Source organism: Siniperca chuatsi, linkage group LG1 (assembly GCF_020085105.1).
Source record: "Siniperca chuatsi isolate FFG_IHB_CAS linkage group LG1, ASM2008510v1, whole genome shotgun sequence".
In the NCBI taxonomy this organism is placed as follows: Eukaryota; Metazoa; Chordata; class Actinopteri; order Centrarchiformes; family Sinipercidae; genus Siniperca; species Siniperca chuatsi.
Genome location: NC_058042.1, coordinates 9,497,969 through 9,520,257, shown reverse-complemented (window position 1 = coordinate 9,520,257; position 22,289 = coordinate 9,497,969). Strand labels below are relative to the sequence as shown.

General features: G+C 39.4%; 2 protein-coding genes across 3 annotated transcripts; both read right to left on the bottom strand.

The window, feature by feature from the left end:
* Nucleotides 1-90: 90 nt before the first annotated feature.
* Nucleotides 91-7,004, bottom strand: LOC122868363 (hyaluronan and proteoglycan link protein 3-like). Its single transcript, XM_044180610.1, has 6 exons — nucleotides 6,424-7,004; nucleotides 5,641-5,823; nucleotides 5,313-5,535; nucleotides 5,065-5,210; nucleotides 2,662-2,964; nucleotides 91-1,339 (listed from the first exon to the last, which is right to left on the bottom strand). Exons 2-6 carry the CDS (start codon nucleotides 5,774-5,776, stop codon nucleotides 1,053-1,055), a joined length of 1,095 nt encoding a protein of 364 aa, XP_044036545.1. The 5' UTR covers nucleotides 5,777-5,823; nucleotides 6,424-7,004; the 3' UTR covers nucleotides 91-1,052.
* Nucleotides 7,005-10,664: 3,660 nt separating this feature from the next.
* On the bottom strand, nucleotides 10,665-21,646 carry LOC122867405 (EGF-like repeat and discoidin I-like domain-containing protein 3). 2 transcript variants are annotated; one of them, XM_044178560.1, is made up of 10 exons: nucleotides 21,428-21,646; nucleotides 18,321-18,446; nucleotides 18,104-18,235; nucleotides 14,695-14,808; nucleotides 14,118-14,299; nucleotides 13,881-14,036; nucleotides 13,609-13,753; nucleotides 12,650-12,852; nucleotides 12,396-12,548; nucleotides 10,665-11,701 (listed from the first exon to the last, which is right to left on the bottom strand). In XM_044178560.1, the coding sequence occupies exons 1-10, from the start codon at nucleotides 21,507-21,509 to the stop codon at nucleotides 11,558-11,560; spliced, it is 1,437 nt and encodes a 478-aa protein (XP_044034495.1). In that variant the 5' UTR covers nucleotides 21,510-21,646; the 3' UTR covers nucleotides 10,665-11,557. The 2 variants fall into 2 exon arrangements, with proteins under 2 accessions (XP_044034495.1, XP_044035357.1); XM_044179422.1 differs by having other exon boundaries at nucleotides 12,650-12,834.
* Nucleotides 21,647-22,289: the final 643 nt, after the last annotated feature.

Sequence of the window (22,289 nt, the reverse complement as noted above, 5' to 3'; positions counted from 1 at the left end):
TAGATCTTGCCTTCTTGGTAAGATAGCTGTGTTGTTTAAGTTGTGTGTGTGTGGGCATACAATTTCTGTGTGGAGAGACAGAGACGGGAATCTTCTGTACACAGATTTTAATGGTTAGGAAAAGCATTTGTTATACAGAAATAAGTTAGATTTCCAGATGACGTAAAAACCTCCACCTAACACCTGCCTTAATGTGAAAATCAGCTGAGGTACATGGTTATACAGTAGAACTGTCAGTAACAAAATGAACTCAACTCAAAGTCCACTTACTAGCTTTTTCTGAACTTTGAATGGCATGTCATGGCCTTCATCAGCTAATAGAATTCCAAGCTCAAGTACAAATGTTATTTAGCAGATGCTAATTTCAATAGCGTATATCATAAATGGTGAGATCACAGTAAAGTAAATGCTTTCCTTGAATGTACAAAAAGAGAAATTCACAGAGAGAATGTACTAATAGAAAAATACAATGAGTTGTAGATATAATAGTAAAAATAAGGTTTACACCTGTGGTTCCCTTTTCGCTTGAAACGCCATTAAATGAAGCAGTGTCGGGGCGTCCTGGTGGTTAAGACGCATAACATATATCCGCAACATCCCTGGTTTAATTTACAGCCGGAGAACTTTGTTGCATGTGATACCACTCTCTCCCCCAATGTTTCCTATCTGTACCTTTATCCCTATAAAGGCGAAAATGCCCCCTAAAAGAATAAATATTAAAAAACAATGCAATGTCTACTTGTGACCCATCAACACTGTCGATAACCAGGTTAAGCAAAGAGTTTGTTTTTTTTGGTCCATGTTTTTTTAATAATTTTTAGAGGCATGACGATGTAAGACACCTAACAAGAAAAAAAAATATTAGAGGAAAGTCTGAAAAAGTAAATAGAATTTTGTGTAGTGTAAAAGCTTTTTTTCCTGCTTTCTTCTTCTGTTAATCATCTCAGGGTTTACACAGTATTAATGAAACAGCTTGCTCATAAAGATATTTTGAAGAAATGAGTGTCAAATTAACATTTCTGACCCTGTAGAAGAGGGGTGGGGATCTATATTCATTCATCTGGCTTGTAGCAGTAGACTCCATGCTTGTGCTGGGGAGGTGGGAAGCCAAAGTTGCGCACCCCGGGCTCAGAGGGACCACAGTTTGTTCGAGGCCTGGTGATGGGATACCGAACGCTTCCATCAGCCAGCCAGCCAGCGTCACAGCGGTCCAGCCCCTTGAGTTTCCAGGCAGCGTAGAGTTGTCCGACTTTGGCGATCTCGGCTCCGTCTGGCTGGCACGCCTGCTGAGCCTCTGTCAGGTTCATCTTATGAGAGGGCTGAAGATAGTAGACTTGCCCTTTGAAGGAAAGAGATTTATTTATTATGAGAGAACTTTCCAGATCAGTTTCATAAACATTTTCATGTTTCCAACGTAGACAACAGACAACCATTTGACTAGAGTTTGTCCCAGAGACTTGTGTAAACTTCTACATTTTTTAAGATAGACAAGATATTCCTTTATTGATCCCAGAGAGGGGAAATTCGGGTGTTACAACAGTACAAAGACATATAAGTACAGATAAATAGATAAATTATAAGTAAAGTATATAAAATTGAAATAAGAATATAACATAAACTATACAAGAACAATTAAATCAAAACTCAAACTTACAGAAAATAGAATTAAGAAAGGAAGAATTAATTAGAATTGATTAACTTAACAGTAGGATTGTCTACACTGTTGTGCACATAAAAAGATAATATTAAAGTGAAAAATATGGGATTATGGTATTCATTCTTTATTCTATTATTCTGTTATTAATTCTCTTTTTAGATTTATTGAAAAGCTGGCTATTTGGGTTGTAAGGTGGGAAACCCTTGCTAGAAAATAATAAGGATGAAAACTGGGGCAAATGTGACCTATCTTTGGGTGAAAAAAATGTAAATATACAGCTAAATGAATCTGACATTTTCTAGAGTTGAGTTAAATGTTCAAATCAGAATCTAAAGGCACTAAATTAAAAAAAGTATGGAGGATATATTTCTAGTTTTTGTGGTCAGTGTGTTGTAAGCCATGAGCCCTTGTAATGTCTAACATTTAGGAACATTTTAAGTGATTATAATGTGAATTACTAATTTCATTTCTGTCTTGAAGCTCATAGTTAATTAACATTACCATATACAGTAATTGTTCATAGGTCAATGCAAACTTAATAAATTAACTTCATATTGGCTGCTGCACTCTATTTACAGTGACAGTGCCTGCTAATGAGAGGTGACAGGCAGAAAAGAAGTGCTTCTAGGCAAAAATAGTTTCAAAGAAGTGTGATACTTGAGATTCTATTCACTGATGAAGACCAAAGGGAGGGAATGGATATTTAGGCCTTTTTCACAGAGGACATTTTGACACGTCACAGCAGGAAAAGCACAGGTGTAAATAATATTATTGATGGCTGAATTCTATTTAGCTGCTTTGGTTTCAGTGTCCTGGTATTGTGTGTGCTCACTGTCACACTGTCCTGTCTTGAAGAGAGCCATCTTTAATGTTAGTAGTAACACCCATGCTTTTCCTGGTATAAGTCAAACCTATTGCTGTGAAAAAGGCCTTTTTTAGAACCAGATTTTGAACCTCTGACATTGCTGGTCTCACACTTTACACTTCCTAAAAGGCCACCTCACCTCGGAGTGAAGAGGAGAAGCAGAAGACATCGTATCGATGAAGGTGCCGGTGCCGTCTGCCATAGCTCCGGACACCTGGGGCGAGGCCGTGCCCCCCGCAGGGCATTCTGGGCCGGGTGATGGGGTACTGGACTGTCCCGTCAGCCAGCCAGCCTGCATTGCACCAGTTCAGGCCCTCCTTCCAGGACTGGAAGAGCTGTGTGAAGGTGGCCAGTGTGGAGTCCTGCTCCTCACAGGCCTGCTGAGCTCCCAGGAAGCTCAGGTGGTAATGACCACGAGGGTGCTGGTAGGGAAACACCACACCTGGGTGGAGGAATGAATTAGACAACTGAGAGATGTACTATTACACGTAGTATAACTCTCTGCTGTGTTTTTGATTATTACCATTACAATAGACAGTAACATGTTCACAAAAAAATATTACTGCTGGTATCAGTACATCTATTATTACTACTTTTCTTACTGCTACCATTACTACAACTATCATTTGTATTGCTACCACTACTATTAGTGTTTTTACTCCTTGTAGGACTTCTACATTCTTCACAGTTTACTCACTGGGATACTTGAATAGAACAGAGGTATCATTAATGTTATTAGTAACACCTGTGCTTTTGTCTATTACAAGTCAAAATTCCTGCTGTGCCTTATGACTACAACTACTAAACTAAAAGATCTGCTACTTCTAATAAGATTTTATACTCAAGTACTTCTGCTACTGCTACTACCATTACTACTCACACTAATAGTAATAACAATGAGACTTTACAGAACTCTGTCAAATATTGTCAGAAATGATTGCATCCCTATGTTACAGAAGAATGGAATAGTTTAATCCAGTGAGAATAATTTCTATAATTAGCAAGCAAGAAAAACATTATATAACACAAGTGTATACTTGGGGCAGTGGTGGCTTGTAGGTTAGAGAACCGGCAGGATAAATCTGGGTGAAGAAAGGGAAAAGCAGCGCTTGCCCCTCCCTCATTACCACCACTGAGGTGCCCTTGAACAAGGCCCTTAACCCCAACTGCTCCAGTGGAGCTGCTCAGTGGCCAGCAGATCAGACTATGGTTATACTGGACAGCTTCCATGTGTGAATGTGTAACTGTGTGAATGTGATCAGGGTGTTCCTGAAATAGAGAGCATTGCTCTCAGTGAAACTCCTCCCTGAATATAAAGGTGAAAGAAATAATATACTATCACCAAAAAAACCCAAACAAACAGCAAACACAATCAAATGCAAACAAATCTATGTAAAAGCTCAAAGGGTTAAAGGTAATTTTAAAGAAGACGCAAATGCTTTATAATCAGTACGTTTTTCATCTTCTATGCATTAAACTTATGAAACTACAGGCAATCTATTTCTAAAATGGATCTCTGAATAGATTAAAAGTGGGCTCTGTGTAATGTCCAATAGGAAATTCTGTGTCTGTCTCCATTAAAAACTTCATGTCATCCTTTTCCCATATCAACTATGGTGTGCTTCAAGGTTCAATTCTGGGACCAATACTGTTCTCCTTATATATGCTCCCCTAGGGTGATGTCATCCGCAGACCTGGGATTTCTTTTCATTGTTATGCGGATGACACGCCTGTTGTAAGAAATCTCTGTTTGATAGCAATTTATGTTTTGAGCAACATATCACTAAGCTTGTCCAATCATGTTTTTATCAACTCAGAAATATTGCAAAAATCCAATCTATTTTAAATCTTACTGATGTAGAAACTGTACATGCTTTTATTTCCTCACGCCTTGATAATTGTAACAGCCTGTTCACTTGTCTTAATCAAAAAACTTTGAAACGACTGCAGACTGTACAAAACTCAGCTGCTCTGCTTTTAACCAGGACCAAGAAGTATGACCACATAACACCTGTTTTAGCCTCTTTACACTGGCTCCTTGTTGGTTTTAGGATTGATTTTAAGATTATTGATTACTTTTAAGGCTCTTCACGGCCTCCAGATTATATTTTAGACTTTGTAATCCCTTATGAACCTTTACGTAGTTTGAGATCTTCGGGCAGGGGTCTCCTGTCTGTTCCTGAGTCCAGGATGAAAACTAAGGGGGACAGAGCTTTTGCCATCAGGGCCCCGAGGTTCTGGAACAACTTGCCCGAAGAAATTAGGTTGTCTGAGTCAGTGTCTTCTTTTAAGTCTCTTCTCAAAATGCGTTTTTATCCGAAAGCATATCCTGATTTTACCTGAGCTGTTTATTGTATTGGTTTCCATGTATTTTATCATTCACTGTGGTATTTTATTTCTCTGTCTGTGAAACACTTTGTACTTTGTCTTGATAAGTGCTCTATAAAGAAAGTTTTATTATTATTATATATTATTAATGTTTGGACTCACATTGCCTCTGAGAATGGAAGTCATGGTATCAGTGTAGATGGACATATTGTACCTTGTAACTCCAGATAAACTGAAGTGCTCTTGTCCTCCAGTCCATCCACCACCTCGCAGCGGTAACGGCCTGTGTCATTCAACTGGAGTCTAGTCATCACAAGTGCAGCATCTCCTGGGAAATCCTGCCTGAGCTGCACACGACCCCTGACCAACAGACAAGCAACAGACATACTGTCAGTTAATACATAGACAAACAGAATAACAGAAAATAATAATCATGAATTAATTATTTGTCCTTTCAACAACCTGAACTCCCCAAAACTTCGACTGCGGGAGCCAATGGCCACCAGCACATCTGTCTCATGTCCCCCAGCAGCAGGCAGCCAGGACCACTTGACCCGGACCTCCCTTGGCGAGCTCAGCTCAGGCTCATGCCAAAACCTGCACGGCATGGTGGCGTTACCCCTTCTGACTGCAAACACTGATGGCTGAGCAGAGTCCACATGGAGCTTCACACCACTGAAATTAACTGTAGGAAATGTAGACATTATGTAGATCATCATAGACATCTATTTATATTAAAAATATGACCTAGATCTAACATAAACATATGTTTCATTGATCATGTGCATACTTTCTTTGTTGCCATTTCCATTGAGGAAGTCATGGTAGAAGAAGTTGTTTGGGACTGTGGGGGCAGTCAGGGCCCAGCCTGAGAGAACCAGCAGAGCCCCCAACAACAGCAGAGTTTGGGGGCAACAAATCATCATCCTGGCTGTAACTACAAGTCCTGATCGTCTCTGTGCGATCCTCAAGCCTGTGGAGAGAAACCTGATTAGCCCCTAAAAGCACAGTGGAATTATTTTTATGTATTTTTATTATCGGGTGTTGTGACAGAACAGGGCCAGTAGAGGGCAGCATGACACCATGTTAATAAACTCCGGCTATTTTCTATGAAAATGTTAATGTTGCCACTTCGACAACCTATAAGTGAGTGAAAATAATGTTTCTGCACTGTGGCACCACAGAACGGTTACTTCAAATTACTGATTTAAAATATATGAATTATGCATTATAGTTATCAGCTGATTTATTTCTACATTTCAGGGAGGCTACAACTATGTCAGTTAAGGGCATAATTTTTCACCTTTGTATCCTTATTGCCAATATCGATATTTGCTAAGTGCAACACCTGTGACAATTGTTGACTCAGTTTAGGAACACAACACACCTGACCGTCAGGTGAGAACAAAAAACAAAACAAAACAAAGTCTGAATGCAAAAGATCTAATACATTTAAACAATCGTAAAGCGAATTTCAGAAGCTCACGTGACTAATGAGGTGATTCGTTTTATAAAGATCACAGACCATAGTTGACGCACAGTCAATGTGTTAATATTTATTTTCTTCACTTACCGCAAAAAACATTGATATTCTGCTTTCGTGGTTCAAATCCCCTCGAAAGAAAAGCTTTGATGCTGATGAGTAAAAGAAAAAGATGCGCAGAGATCACAAATCTGTTGGGAACAAATCAGTGTCTCCAAGAGGACGCAGAAGTTCAGATGCGCACAGTGGGTTTCTGGTCAAAGAACAACCAGCAACAATTATGTCTTTAGTCTCCTCCAATCTTTGTCGATGATAAAACAGGTACAGCTAGTCAGTTAATAATGAAAACTCGCTGAAGAGTAGACGGGCTGTAACGCTGCTCCGCCACTACAACTGGAACAGCAACTCAGGCTGGAAACGCACCTACGTGTGTGTCTGCAACCAGTGAGTGAACAGAGGACAGGGATGCCACACACAAAGAATAAGTGGTTCTATATAGAACCTTAAAGGGTTCTATAGCTTGGTACATATGTGGCACTCTCAAAAGGTTCTATATAGAACCATTTCAGAGGGTCCATTCAAACTGATCCAGGATCCCAGGGTCGGTGTGGCTGCAGGTTTTCATTCCAACTAAGCAGGCGCACCTCAGTCTTCACACAGGTTTGTTGCAGGTGTGCTCCTGCTTGGTTGGAATGAAAACCTGCAGCCACACCGCCCCTTCCAGGATCAGTACGACTACCCTGTTTTAAAGGTTCAGTCAATATCCCAAACCTTTTATTGCCTTGGTTGACCACATTTTTTAGACTGAAGAAAGAGAAAAGAGAGGGATGGTTTCAAATTGACTGTATTTATCATCAAAAAGTAGTTTCACCATATAAAACATCAAATTACACAATATAAATTGTAGGCCACATTAAAAAATATAAGATATTACAGTGAACAAAAATAAATGATAGTGTGTATTTCAGCTGTTTGGGGTACTCCACACGAAACAGGAAATACACCTCAAGCAGACACTGCAGAGCCTGTGGCACATCCATTTCTCCACTTTTGGTGACTCCATCCATCTTTATGGATGCTTTCACAGCAAGTGGGGATTCCCTGCATTGTGGAATATGATGGTTGGGAATTAGCTTGTTGGTTCCTGTGGAAAAGAAACACATGTAAGGAACATCCTGACAGAATTTAAGCTATAGGTAATTGACAATACAAAAAATGTTCAAGATTCAACACATACGTCATCAAAACAGTAAAGGAACTTGGAGCTCTCCTTGAACAGGGCAGGCAGAATCAGTATTGCTGCATTGCAGGTATGAAATTTCAGAAGAAATAAATGATCTCTACATAAAATCTGACTTGAAGCATCAACTTCAGCAACTTCCTGCCTCATCGAACTTTAACAATTACTAAACTCATATATTAATAATAACAATAATAATAATAATAATAAATGTTTAATACTGCAGGAATTTTGCATGAAACACAGTTAGAAAAGTGTCACACTTTATATGAAAACACTGCCCCTGAACACCTTCAGTGAAAGTGGGACAAAAATTGCACAAAATACAGCTTCCAAAAATAAAGACACTGTGTGTGTTCTTATTTTGATCTGAGATCAGAGTAGTTAATAAAAACATGTCTGCTGTAGCTGAGAAATTAATATTTAAATAAATCTCTAAATGTTTTTTTTTAAGGTCAAATTAATTTGCCTGTCCACTTTTCCTGACAACTCATTAACACTTGAGTTGTTGGTAGAAATCAGGATTAAATAAAACTTGTTGGTTCAATCAGTCTAACAGTAAAATCAGGTGACGCTTAAATGTCCCACTTTATTTATTCTGTTTATTATTGTTGTTAGTTTATGTTACTTTATAACATATAGCCTAGGCTTATATAACACTATATCTTTATACTTATATACATTATACTGCACTACATGTGTATTGTGATACTACATGAAACTGGTAATATTTGTGTACTTTTACTGCTGAAACATGAAGCTGACAATAAACTAATTGAAATATAATAGGATAATGGTAGCCTATAACATCCTATCTTAAGCAGAGTAGCCATTATTGATGGTGGGCAGGAGTTAGGCTAACTGTTAGCAGGGTAAAATGTACCGCTGATGCATGTGGCAACATGGAAACAATGTTGCTATGGTTACCACTCCTCATTTTCTTCCTGTGCCAGTTTAACCGCCGGCGAATTAACGGTAGGTTAACTGACGCTGATAACTAGGTTAGCTAACAGCTAATGCTAACATTGGTTTACAATAAACCAAGCTAGCCTACATGTAACATTATCGACACTTGCCACTTACCCGGTTAAAACACCATGATGAAAACAGATAGCATACATCAACAAATATTATTTCCATTTATAAAAGTCTGTCAGACTGTGTGCCCACCTTTAGTTCGTTGCTATGACGACAGGGTTACCAACTCTCTGTCAGCGGCTGGCGTTCGCAGTCAAAAGGCCGTAAGTTTGTGGTTTATAATGGAGTCTAAAGTTATGTGGGATCTACCGTAAATACGACCTGCCGACTCTAGTTAGTAGATAAATGGTACTTTTCTGTGGGCTCCGCTTTCTCCCACCTTACGGTGAACATAGTACTGAATCACCGATCAGTCAGTCAGGGATTTACCGTAAATACGACCTGCCGACTGGGAGAATGTAGTTGCAGAGAATCAGCAAATGATGAAAATGATTTTGTAATTAAAATTAGGATAAAAGACCAATACGGTGGACAGGTGATTAATTCAGTATACACATTTAGCATGCATAACACAGGGTGTAAAGTAAACCAGGTGTAGGCCTTTTAGTCTAGAACAGTTAATAGTTTGTTTGTTTTTTAAATACTTTTTTATTATTTACTTTTTCATTATGAAGTCCAGGACTAAGTTTTAGTTGAATAATTACAACAACCCATGTTAGTCCTCCTTAGTGACAGTATGTGCACACAGCTTGCCTGAGATCACAAAAAGGCCATACTTTGGTGAAATTGTATTGGGGCAAAAACATACAAAACAATGAAATGAAATGTTGTCTTACAGAAATGTTATAGAACCTTTTTTAGACAGATGGTTCTTTGGTAGAACGTTAAGGTTCTGTATAGAGCATTGATGTTTTATATAGAACCGTAATGAACATCTGCAGATGCCAGAAGAATTCATTTATCAGTATTGTACATTTATTGTTCAAGTAGACCTAGTCAAAATAAGAATGAAAACATTGCCTGTTTTTTTTATCTTTAATACTCACCACCATGTTATTTATTCTACCAAACCATTCAGGGTTTTTTTACTGTACATACAGTATATACTGCTAAATCTGCTTTTGGGTTAATGTGAACTGAAGTATAATTACGATTTTATCAAAAGTGATTAAGTTTTATACTGCAAAACAGTTTAAATGCACTGGGTGAATTATTGTCTTAAAGAACAGATTAGTTGTTTTGGTCCTGTTCCCACAAACATAAGTTACAGAATCTTTTTTTTTGTTTTGTTATTACAGTAGGACCAACCATAACAAATACTTTCACGTTGTGCAGCTGTTTGTGGAGGAATATCTTGGGAGAAAACTCCCTCCTAAAGTCTCTGAAAGCAGATGTTTGTTGTGGAGGGTCCCCACATAGACTCCAGCTGCCAGCTGTGTTTTCCTGGAAGCACTATGATCTTTTATAGGACACCCTGCTATGCTGCGGAAAACATACACATTTACATACAGTAGGCATAGACATACACAGCGAGGACAGATGCTTCGTCCTCCACCGCATTCATTTCATAGAGATGAAAGCTGTTGCCAGGGGCCAAACATACCAGAACTGTGAGCTTAGCTGGGAGATGAGTGGACAACAGGGTGTAATTACTCTTTTAAACAGCAGGCCAAAGCCCGGTAGTCCAGCGTGGAGAAGAAGCACAACGTCTTCGTGTGGTTGGGACAGTTTGTGTTTTGTGCAGGAAAGCTGAATGCAACTAACTGCAGGTTCTTCTTTGAAATGTTTAAGTTTCATTCTGTTTTATCTGAGAGCTTCAGGTCAAATACAGAGTCCACTGTACCTTCCTTTCATGTTAGCTTTGGACAGTGATATGTTACAAAAGGAGGTCTACTTTTTTGATTATATCAGCAGCTGAATAATGCAGAAATGCCCCCTAAAATGGGCAATGCTGTTCTTTTTAATAAGCATGTTCCTCTCCCTCACGCTGCTTTCTTTGTGTCCCCTGTATGTCTCACTGACCGGTCTGTTTATTCAGAAATCAGCTCATACTAAAGCATGACAAAGACATGTTTTGTGTCTCTTGATTGAAAAGAAACATACACACACCAAGATTTCTTTTAACATTTAATAAATGATCTCAGTTCAAGACCAACAATGAATTTAAAAAAAAGGAAGAATGTAGAACAATGTTATACAATATTTTCTACACATCTTTCTACATATTTCACATTTGTTGTAAAAATGATTAAATTACAATGAAATTATATGTAAGAATGAAGCGGAATAACCTGCTAAAATGTGTAAAAAACAGACGTCACGTGAAACACTTTATGCAAAAAGCTCTACAGTTTGTCATTCCATCATTTGAATGACGGCGCAGTGTGCTGCAGTTTAAATTTTAAAGTTTTAATTTTCTATTCTTGGACATATTATCTCTTCCAGGATAGTTGTAAATGAAAAAATAAACTCCATATTGCACAGGCCCTGCGTCATCAAGTAACTAAACAGCAGTTGGATGATGTGCATAGTGAGATACGGTGAGTATGCTGATGAGGATGTTTGTCATCTGTCCTCTGCAGACAAACTATAAAAAAAATACTTGTTTACTGGTGTGGGACTGCAAAGGAAGGACAGAAAAGGTTTAAAAGTGGCAATTTAACTTCAATCAAGTCTCCACACTCACAAGAGAACCTGAAATCAATGTGAATTCTTAGGAGCAAATAACATGGACTAAGAGCAAATCTATGCAAATTTTGTTTATATCCGAAGCTATTAAAATTGAAAAAAAAAAAGGATATTTCATAGAAGATTCTCTGTGAGCAATGTCAAACAATTATATTAACAGAAAGTGCTACAAGTGTTACAGTCCCAGCAGCCAACAGGATCTTCATCCAGAGAAACAAATGGAGTACAGAACAGATGATTCTGTTCCTCTGCTGTGGTTTGAGGAGATGGAGCGACTGGATGAGGATGGAGCACTGCAAGATGGTGATCGGTGAGTTTCTAGTCATCACAGCCCAGCAGCTCCATGCGTAGAGTGATGCGCTCGTGCCACTCCCAGGGGACGACTCGGACATATCGAGCGTAGAACGGAGGCTCAAATAGATTCTTCTTATGGGTGTTGTTGTCGATGTTGCCTTGGAAAAGCTGCAAATAAATGTCACGGTTACGGTTAAAATTACTTATTGAGCAAAAGTTATTGTATATAAAGCATGTTCTGTTCAATTTTGTTACATTTTCCTAAGAGTGACAATTCTGTTGTAAGAAGAAACAGGTGATAATAAGGAGGGAGGAGAGCATAACATAACTTTTTCCACTGGGCCCGAACAAGCTGATATAATTGGTGAATACATCTACCAAATGTCTTATTGACTGACTGTCATCAGGGGTTGTGTTAATCAAGCTGAGCTGTGCTGCCTTCTGACAACCCTGCGACCCAGATCCTCACAGCCACACCCAGACGTTCAGAGCATTCAGACAAGAGCCCTGGGCAGCATCGTTATGTCTCTGGCTCAGTAAAAACATCAAAGCTTGTTTTACAGTTTTATTGGATCATCTCAGAGAAGGAGGCTATGGTGAGGAGAATGGGCCTTCCACTCGTCCAGAAAGAGCCAAAAATACATCTCATCATAAAAGGAAAGCGAGAAGCAGACAAGCTGAAATTATATAGGACTTTTTGGACTTGTAGGAAACTGTAGGCTTTGTGTATTGCTTTTTAAAGACTAGGGTTTATGCAAAAACACTTCAGAGAAGAGGTATTAAATTATTCAACATTCTTTTTTAAAAAACTCATGTATATTGTATTAGGCAAATATATTTTAGGGATTCACATATAAATTACCTTATCATTGCTGGTGTTCTCCTTCACCATACTCCATGACTCTCCATCGTTACTGTAAGCAACTTTAAACACTGACACAAACTGCACCACCCCAAAGTCCTTGGCCCCCTGAGTGATGATGCCTGTGAGGCGCTTTGTCTTCTCTAGATCCACCTGGTGAAGGAACAAAGAACACAGTTACACTCTGCAACATCTGCTGGCCTCAAAGGACATTTTTACCAATAATGACATTTTACCGCTAAGGTTTCCCTCACCTGGATCCACTCTGAGCGGTTGTTGTGGGCAGGAGACCAAGCGTTTGTCTTTCCCTGCTTATCCAGCCGGGCAAACTGAGGGTGCCACGTGAAGGTATCGATGCCCCATGTCCGGAAAGAGCTGGAGGCCGAAAGCTGCCCATCTGAGATGAGGCGGGACTTCATTCCCAGAGGCTCTGAGCAACCTGCCGTGTTTGAATAAACTGTGAATCAAAAGCAGACAGAAAGACGGAGGGAGGGAAAACCAAAGCAACAGAAAAAGAAAAGAGGAAGGAAAAAAACACCCAAAAGATAAATTAACTTCCCCCTTCATCCATTTGAAGAAAATTAGAAATATTTAGAAGAATGTGTCTGATTTAAATTTATTTTAATTTTTACACCCACCAATGACCAAGTGGAAGGAATAGCAAGAGGCGAACAGAGTAGAAGAAATGCATGCAATAAAGTGCACAGAGCTACGTTTGCAGTGTGTTTCTCTGTAAGTGTTTCAGCTGTTATGTTCACAGAAGACAAAGGACACAAGAATGGAGGTGGGCAAAAAACACAAATGTATGTTTCTGTCTGTGTGTCCTGCTTTTATTGTTGCATATTAAGGTCTACCCACAGAATGCTGTTTATTCTATACATTTTCTATGTAACCACGGCTAGATGGAAGTCATGTTATGTAGTTGAAATAAACTCTTTGACTGTCATTATGCTTGTCAGTGTAACCACAGCAAGAAGAAACCGACACAGTAAAACAAGTGACAGAGGGAAAGAGACTTAAACTAAAGAGACTTTCTTCACTTTTCCCTGCTTCAGGGGATATCATTCATATAAAGTTCACAGAGGCTATAACTTGACTTGAACTTACTGTAGGCCATCGTCCTTTTTCATTAATATCAATTTAGTTTTTCTATCCTCCATTATTATCTGCCATGTTTCCAAACTTGCTGTGTTGTGATGTTTTCTGTGTTTACCATTCAGTTCACAGCCCACCAACTCCATGCGCAGCGTGCAGGCTTTGCGGCAAATCACAGGGATGATGCGGATGTACTGGGCCACGATTGGAGGGTCGAAAAGGTTGGTCTTTGTGCTATCGTTATCTGTGTTGCCCACGAAAACCTGCAGCATACAGACACAGAAATGAGATGAGTAAGCTGAAGAAACAGAAGCTTTCTGTGGAATCTACTGTTTATGATTATGTAAAAGCACATCGTAAGTAAACTTAATACAAGGGAAGTCTTCTAACCTTCTCCCTCCGTTGGCCATCCACTCTGTAAGTGGTATAAGCGTTTCCATCAAAGCTGCTCGCCACCTTGAAGGCCTTGATGTACTCAGCTGTGCCCATGCGACTGGCACCCTGAGTGATGATGCCCGTCAGACGCATCTTCTTCTGCATATTAATCTGTTTTTAACAAGAGGTCACGTGTTAGTCAACTTCTCAGCTCTCGTTGGTCAGCCTCATGATTTTAAAGTGTTCACGCACCTCGATCCAGGGGTTCCTGTCATGGCCGGCTGACGTCCAGGCATTGACGATGCCTTGGTTGTTGAGTCGAGCCAACTCCGGGCCCCAGCGCTGAAGACCCAGAATGCCGTAGTGCACGGAGGACGCTGAAATCTGGGACTCCACGATTGCTCCTCCCTCCATCCCCAGCAGAGAAGTGCAACCTGGTACACAGCCATTAAAATATCATCAAGGGTGGAAGCAAGTAATCAATTTACTCCTACATTACAGCGCACATTTTTTGTTGAGTGTCTACTGAAAACCAAAGTTTAATTCTGGTGATAAAAAAAAAACTGTATTTTGTATTTTCCACTTAACTTTACTTATGCTTGAGCAAACCATCAGTAAAGTACTTGTTCTGGATATTATACCACTCTTTACAATAGTAATTATTACATTTAATACACACATAATATTTAGTCATTTGGCCAATTCCAGAAACACAGTCTTTGATGAAAAAAATTAAAATAAAAAGGTTTTTGAGGAAAAGCAAGTGACATGAGGCTATCCGTATCTGAGAAAAGTGTGTGAAATGAAATGACATGGTAGTTGAACATACGTAGCTGGCACTGCTTCCCAACATATGGTGAGGGGCACTGGCAGGTGTAGTCTCCATCAAGATCTCGACACATCCCTCCATTCTTACAGGGCTGGTTTGCACAGTCATTCACATCTGAAAAAGACAACAACTTACAGTTTTATTTTCAACTCCTCAAACTAACTTTAGTCAGAAATAAGTGAAATATTCTGTGAAACACAACAATTACAAAAAAGATGATTGTTAGAGATGTGGTGCACACCTGCCCACAAACCGCTCAGAGAGAACAGAGGGGGGTTGAGGCAGGTGGAGGGCCACAATACCCTCACTGTGTCTCCAACATACAGTTGATGACAAGTGGTTTCTCTTAAATCTAACACGATGACAGAAATGCCCCTGAGGGCAACACTGAGGAGACGGGACACTCTTGGCAACCAGTTTAAAGGGCACAGCAGGTGAGGGGTGAAAGGTCACGGTTGTCAATTGTATTTTGTGCCATGACTTGATGAATGTGAACAGACACAGGGGATGATACAGTGGCCCTGAGAGCTCAACGCACTGCAACTTAAGAAAACACAAGCAAATTCAGAAAACATCACCAATTTGACAAAACATGCAACAGCATTTAGAAAAAAATCTGCAAAGTGAGAAGGTTGAGCTCTCAGGGCCACCGTAAGATGGGCTCTATAGAATCCATTTTGTATTTCAGCTGATAATGAAATTAGTCAATAAATGTCATATATGTCATATGTGAGGTCTCCAGCTTTTTCTCCTTCTACTAAAGATCCACAGATAAAAGCATTGCTTTCCTCCACAGTAACCATGGCAACAAGGCAAGTCTGAGGTCACTTCCTGTATCCCTTTTGAACACTGCCCATGTAGTGCTCTCGACTCTCCACAAGGTGGCACAGTTGCACAGCATGTCTGGATGGTTTATTTAGTGCTGTGGGATAAATGAATAATTTCAACTGGACAGCAGCACATTTGACTCTTTTCATTCATCTAAAAAAAAAAAAACCTAAATATTTCCACAGAGGGATGCTAAACCAAATGGTAAGAGAAATGATATTTCAAACACTGTTCAGATGTCAGACCAAACGACATAACACACCTACCTCACTGTCAATACTTTTTTCTATATACAGCTGTGTTCTTGAGTCCTTGAGGGATATCAGTTGACTGCAGGTAACTAGCTGATAGGACAGAAAACCAGCAGTGCTGTGTTATTGGAGGACCTGTAATAAGATCCCTTGGTAATGATAGTCTTTGCATATTTACATTAAGATCTGGTCAAAAACAGTAGTTCTTTCAGGGAATTATTGGTTTTGACTGGATGTACTTAATGCATGTTTATGATGTTTCCCTAACCCTAACCTATGCACTGAGACAGTCCTCACTGAAGCCAGATTAGGTCTGAGTGCAGTTCCACTTCTTAGTTTGCTCCAAGTGGATCCAAACGAAACCCACGGCAAAACCCACGCAAAAATATCTGTACCTGAAATGGGTGTGGTTTACACCAAGTTAGAAATGATCTAATTTGCTTCATTTTTTGAATTAAATTATTTCTACTGCCATTTATACTCCTCATACATAATATTTTATGTATGAGCAATATATTTTAGCCATGTACCTCAGTTAATCAAATCATAAAATATATTTTAACCCCACCTTTCCCGGTGGAAATTAAAAGTAGAAATAGAACTGGACGTTATCTATCTATCTAATGATATGGCTTACGTATGCAAAGTAATACAGCACATGAAAAAACTGATATATATGGTACTGATGTGCTCGGTAGCCTTATTGTCACTTAAGAAAAATGCAATGTACTTTTTCTCCAGCCTTCTTTTACCCGTCTTACGAACCCTGAATAACTCTACCAGACTTCAGTCCTAAAGCAGAAGACAGGCTGACGTAATGCTACATGGATCTGTTTAATTCTTGTTCCCGTTAACACTAAGAGGATTGGTTACAACTTAGAAACAAATGCCTGTATGGCTGTGACAACACTGGCACAACACAGCTAATAACACTGAGAAGCAGGTGATCCTACCAAGAGAAGGGCTGTGAAATAGCCTTACTGATTTGCTGTGGGATTATTTCTCACATGTTATGGCAACACTGTTGGAATGACATTCATACCAAGTAAGCGTGAAGTAATGAAATATGGTATCCAGAATTTGAAAGTGCCATTCTAAATTACCAATTTTTCCATTGTTTCTAGTGTTACTTGCAAATGAAATGCAACTATTGTTAATTGCTAAGTAACTTTGCCCTGTTAGCCTCTGCTGAAATACTACTTAACTATGAATTTATGTCTGAGCATTTACTGTACATAATATATGGGACAGGTTCCACCTCATTCCTGCACCTCGACACCAGTCCAGCCCATGACGTCTCACTGAATCAAAATTAGAACAAGTTTGGGAGTAGACGGCACAAACACTATAATTGGTGGTCAGGCTGTGGGCTTTGGGGTGAGCTGTTCATTCACAAAAAATGCCTCTTCGGTAACAGCATGAGTTAAAGTCCTGAGGTTTATATTTTCAAACTGTAATTATATAACAAATGTTTTTCATCAGTATGAGTTTTGCTCACGGCAGTCATACACACAAAGCTTATAGTTGTTTCACTTCCAAATTATGTGTCAGTCATAGTTAAGAAACACGTTTTTTTTTTTTTTACTCCAGAGGGTTTTGATAATGACATTCACACTTGTAGAAAATATTAAAATATTTCCTTCCTTTTCTTCCACTAATAAACCCAGACTTCAGCAGTAATTCCAAGAAAACTTGGTCTTTATATTAAGAGGTTATGATGGAATTCACTATTATCAAATTCTTCATCTGATTTGGTCAAGTTTAAGCACAAGCAGATGCAGTGTTGAACCTGTGTGGAAGGCGTCTGCATGCTAAGAGACTTGGAGTGGTCTTTTACTAATTAGCCAAACAGAATGACCGCAGAACCCGCTGAATGAGAGCCTTTCATGAAACTGTCTCTCTCACCGCTGATGCTATGACAGGATGGAAAAACCTCACGTGTTCACACTTAGAGAGGAATCTGCTAAAAGTGGAGCCCACTGCTATTTGTATTACACTGCATAGTGACTTGCTTGGACAAAATTTGACTTGACTTTCTCCCATTTGCTTACTTTTTTCTTGTATTAGAATCCATCAGTATTATTAGTTTTAGTTATAATCCAGGCCATAAAAATCTTCCCTGAACGATAAATCCTTCATGTTAACATTTACTGGTAAAAGCTTTCAAAATCATTGAATAAATAGCAAAGACAGAAAAGATGAGAAACTGACAAGGTAAAAAGGTGCGCACTCAGCTGAGAGTAAAATTCAAAGATACTTATGGTGGATGTTAATGTGTAGTTGTAAGAGAAGCAGCTCAGACTCATGAATCACATCCAGAAGTAACTTACTGATCTGGCAGTGCGCTCCCTCGAAGCCGGGCTGGCACTTGCAGATGTACTCGTTGAAAACGTCTCCTCGTCTGGTCGGAGCGATGACCTCGCACGACCCATCGTTCTTGCAGGGGGTAGGACTGCAGGGTCCTGAGACAAGGAAGAAGGACAGGGATTAGTTGAAGTGTATGATTAACCCTGCTTTTCCCTCCAAAAAGGTTCCTCTTTGCTGTACCTGTCTCTGTCAGGTTGCAGGTGTCGCCACCAAAGCCATCCGCGCAGATACAGATGAATGGATCCTCTCCTACCCCTGTCACACATGTTCCTCCATTATGGCAAAGATTCACCTCACAGTAGTCACCTGAGTAAATGAGAGACAAACAGGGAGTTTGTCAACAACTATTACAAATACATCCTACAACACCTTTACACTGTAAAAAAAAAAAAATCAAACTGTTACTGCCAGTCCAAAACACATTTGACCCCTTTTGTTGTACAGTGATGGTGTATTTAACTTGTTACCATGGATACCAGAGATACCGAACTCTCCACTGCCAGTAGCTACACTAAACCAGACTGTAGTGCAGCTACAACACATGTTGTCGTTTTGAATCCCCTGCTGTTTTTTTGAATGGGGCCCAACAGCTGAACTGAGCCAAGCTCCCACTCATTCTCGGGAGGTTCTCAGACGTCATTCTGGGAAATGAATTCATTTAGTATGTAAGTAGAAAAAAAACAAGGTAGATTGGGGTGAAAACAGAAAAGTGAAAAGAGTAAGTGGCAACAATACATCACAAAATCATTCCTGGAAAGCATCTAAAAAGGCGAATAAAGTTTTGCACTTCCATAAATTTGGGGGACTTAAAAGAGATAGATGTTTTAAAAAGTATCACCAAGACTGAAGCAGCAGACCCTGAGATATCCTATCTTTTAGTCTCAAGTAAACTGTAGGTCAAGAGTCCAAAACACACAATCCTACATTCCCCATAATTCAATTTCAACAGCGTATTTGGTTAGACTTTCCCTCCCCGGTAAATGACCATGTCTTTTAAACTCCACAGCCCCCACACAAGCTTTCTGCTAAATATTTGTAGCCTCCAAGCCCAAGCCAAAATAACCCTGATGACATTACCAGGGTTCTCACTGGCTGAATAGTGACAAGTAAAAAGTGAAGTGAGTGAAAAGGGGAGTTGAGTGCCCTTTTAATATCAAAGTGGGATCCAAGGGTTGATTTTTAGCAGGTATCAGAATCTGTATGGGGGGGTGTACTGTGTTTCCTTTTGAGTGTCTGGCCTGAGCGTTTGTAACAACAGTGGTGCTGCAGCTTCAGCTGTGAGGCCCAAAGTGCTGAGTCACAGATCCTGGCTGGATCAGCAAAATAATGGCTGAGACCACAAGTGGGAGCGGCAGGGCACTGATTTACGAGTCACACTAGAGCTGTCATAATCTTTGTATTTTTCTTTTAATAATTTTTTTTTTAAAACCAGCCCGTTGACTCATTAGACGCCACGTCAGAGTCACCATTCGAGCTCTAAGCAGCCCCAGGTGGAACTACTGGACTTTGTTGTCATTTTCTTTGGCATCAGTGAGGTAAAAAACCTGTAGGAAGTTTGTGAATACTGCAGACTCTCTTTTTGGAAAGTGCACCTCCACAATAATGAGGCATAGAAATGTGATACTGAGTATGTGAACATGATAATTTTGCAGATTTTGTCACCATACTCATATAGGGCTGCACAATTAATTGAAATCGCAATATGGCTAAGTGCAATATCCAAATCGTAGAAGCTGCAGTTTTTTTGATAATCGTAATATGTGTGACAAAACAGAATTATAATGAAGTACTGTAGTGCTGCAGAGATGCCCTGGCCTACAAATCTTGTTCTCCAGATGGAAGAAAACATGTTTGTTTGGTACAGACCCCAACAAATGTCCAAACAAAATCCTAAAAAAGTGCACTGTGAATAAACGTTGGAATGGAAGTGGTAATAATTTAAAGTACTTTGTCTTTTTCAGCTCCATATTTAAGCAACAGTGTCTTTAAGAGCATGAAAAGAAGCCATGAGAACAGTTAATGTTTCCTTATTGCAAAGATATTGAAAATAATATTTGGTAACCGATTGATTCTAATGGAAAATCTGACAACACTGGCAACAGAACGTGTCTGTGTGCAGGATTAAGAGCTTGCAGGATTAGCCAGGTTGCACAGATGCATGTAGCTCTTTCAGGAATGAGCAATTACACAACATGACAGTGCAGCAGCTCACAAGTGGCTCAGGACACGCAGCACACCTGACTGACAGGTGGGTAACGAGCAACGCAATAGGCCCCTGAACATACACAAACATCATGGCAGCAGAAGAACTGCAGCCACATACAGTAAAGACAGTCAAACCACTTGGGTGTCTCCTAATTTGACTCAGAGCATTTTAAGTGGTTGGCAGCACATTTCCAGGTTGAATCTCAAAAGGTAGGTGAGTGGACAGGTGGTTCATGTTGGCTCCAGACAAGAGCACATATGGTGTTATTTTCCTCTCCATCTGCAGCACCTCTTAGTGTGACCAGAAAGGGGGCAATAATACATTAAAATGTAAGCACAAATAAAATGTGTACAAATCTATTATTTACACAAAGACCCCCTGGAGATGCATCATCATTACACTTCAAGAACTGTTCACTACTGCAAGTAACATTTATTTTACAAACCTGCCTCTTACAATATAATCACTGAGTGAAACAGAACTTTGTAATAATAGAGTCTCACATGTAATCACTCATTCTACCATGACAATAATAACCTGGCATTTTGGGATGAAGGACTGACAAATTACATATTGACTGTTTTCAGGAAAAACAGCATATTTTCACGAATGAACCCTGAAGGTTGAAGGTAATTTGGTGATGGGAGATGATAAAGACTGCCAAATGAGAATATTGTAATTTAAAACAGCTGTATAATTAAAGACATTTGGCATATAGCAACTCCAGTAGCTGATTACTGAGGAAAGACATGTATTTTCATTTGAATGACCATCCTGTTGCGCATCTCCCCTTTTGTCATTCATTAAAGCCCTAACTTTTCCCACCACCAAGAGACCTTTACGCACAGTAGGGAAAAACAAAACTGAATCTTCATGAGTCAGTAAAAGGAAGATGGAAAATAAGACTAGGTGGCATAGCACAGTGCCAGTCCCCTTGTGGATTATATGGAAAAAGTGAATGAAGTCTGGTGTTAGAAGTAGAAACCTGCGATATAGCCTCCTACATAAACATAAACAGACAACAGGAGTTCTGTATGAATGCGATTAATCAGATTTGATACGTGTTTAAAAAAGTACTTACCTCTGACTGAATGAAGGCAAAGAAGAAGGGCAACGTTAAATGTTGTTAAAATCGCTGTTTTTACATTTCCGGGACGTTTCATATTTGTTTTCCCTGACTTTGTTTGTTCCGCAGGATTGTTTGTTCGGAGCTGAACGTCTAACTAATGCTGCCTTAAAGTGCTGTCGGAAATATTGGGATTCACTGGCGTGTGAAGGAAGACGAAGTGATAAATGACTGAGCCGGGATTTTTCTAGATACCCGAGTTAACGACTTGTGACGTTTTAGGGGTGGAGACAGAGAGACAGTAATAGAAGGGACGTCTCCTTGCATATTAATTCATGCTGGCCTATTGTTTGACCTTTGTGCAATTATATATTTTTGCTCTTTGATTCATTAAGAGTTGTTTTACATTTTTGGTCATTCTTGCAACTTGAAACAACAGCTGCAAATTCAATTTAGGCAAGATGGGGGTTTTTTGTATCTTTTTGCACTTGACTAGTTTATTTGATATTTATTTTTACTTGTAGGCCTATATTTCACTATAATATTAACCTAAAAACACCAGCTACAGGTCTCTATCTCTTCAACATAAATAAGCTCCTAAGTAGGCCTATGTGGTGATCTAAAATGAAAGTCATTGCAATACATCAAACAGTCTAGCTGGTTATCCATCCCGAGCTTAATGCACGAGAAACATTTTGCGTTATTAAATAACCTGTTTTATGGCGAGCATTTGAAGGCACCACTAACCCCAGAATGACAGGGTAGGCGGGGTTTTGAATTAGCCCCACAGATTATTGACTATGGGTTATTTTGAGCAGCCTTTCCAGGTGAAAATGAAAATCTAAAAATATCTGTAGCACAGAATGACATTTAAACA

Coding starts and splice junctions, on each gene's coding strand:
- LOC122868363 (XM_044180610.1), bottom strand. CDS start 5,776: ATGATGATTTGTTGCCCCCAAACTCTGCTGTTGTTGGGGGCTCTGCTG. Junction 5,536..5,640: donor TGGAAATGGCAACAAAGAAA/GTATGCACATGA, acceptor CATTTCCTACAG/TTAATTTCAGTGGTGTGAAG. Junction 5,211..5,312: donor CGAAGTTTTGGGGAGTTCAG/GTTGTTGAAAGG, acceptor TCTGTTGGTCAG/GGGTCGTGTGCAGCTCAGGC.
- LOC122867405 (XM_044178560.1), bottom strand. CDS start 21,509: ATGAAACGTCCCGGAAATGTAAAAACAGCGATTTTAACAACATTTAAC. Junction 12,549..12,649: donor ACCGCTCAGAGTGGATCCAG/GTGAGGGAAACC, acceptor TTCCTTCACCAG/GTGGATCTAGAGAAGACAAA. Junction 11,702..12,395: donor AGAACACCAGCAATGATAAG/GTAATTTATATG, acceptor ATTTATTTGCAG/CTTTTCCAAGGCAACATCGA.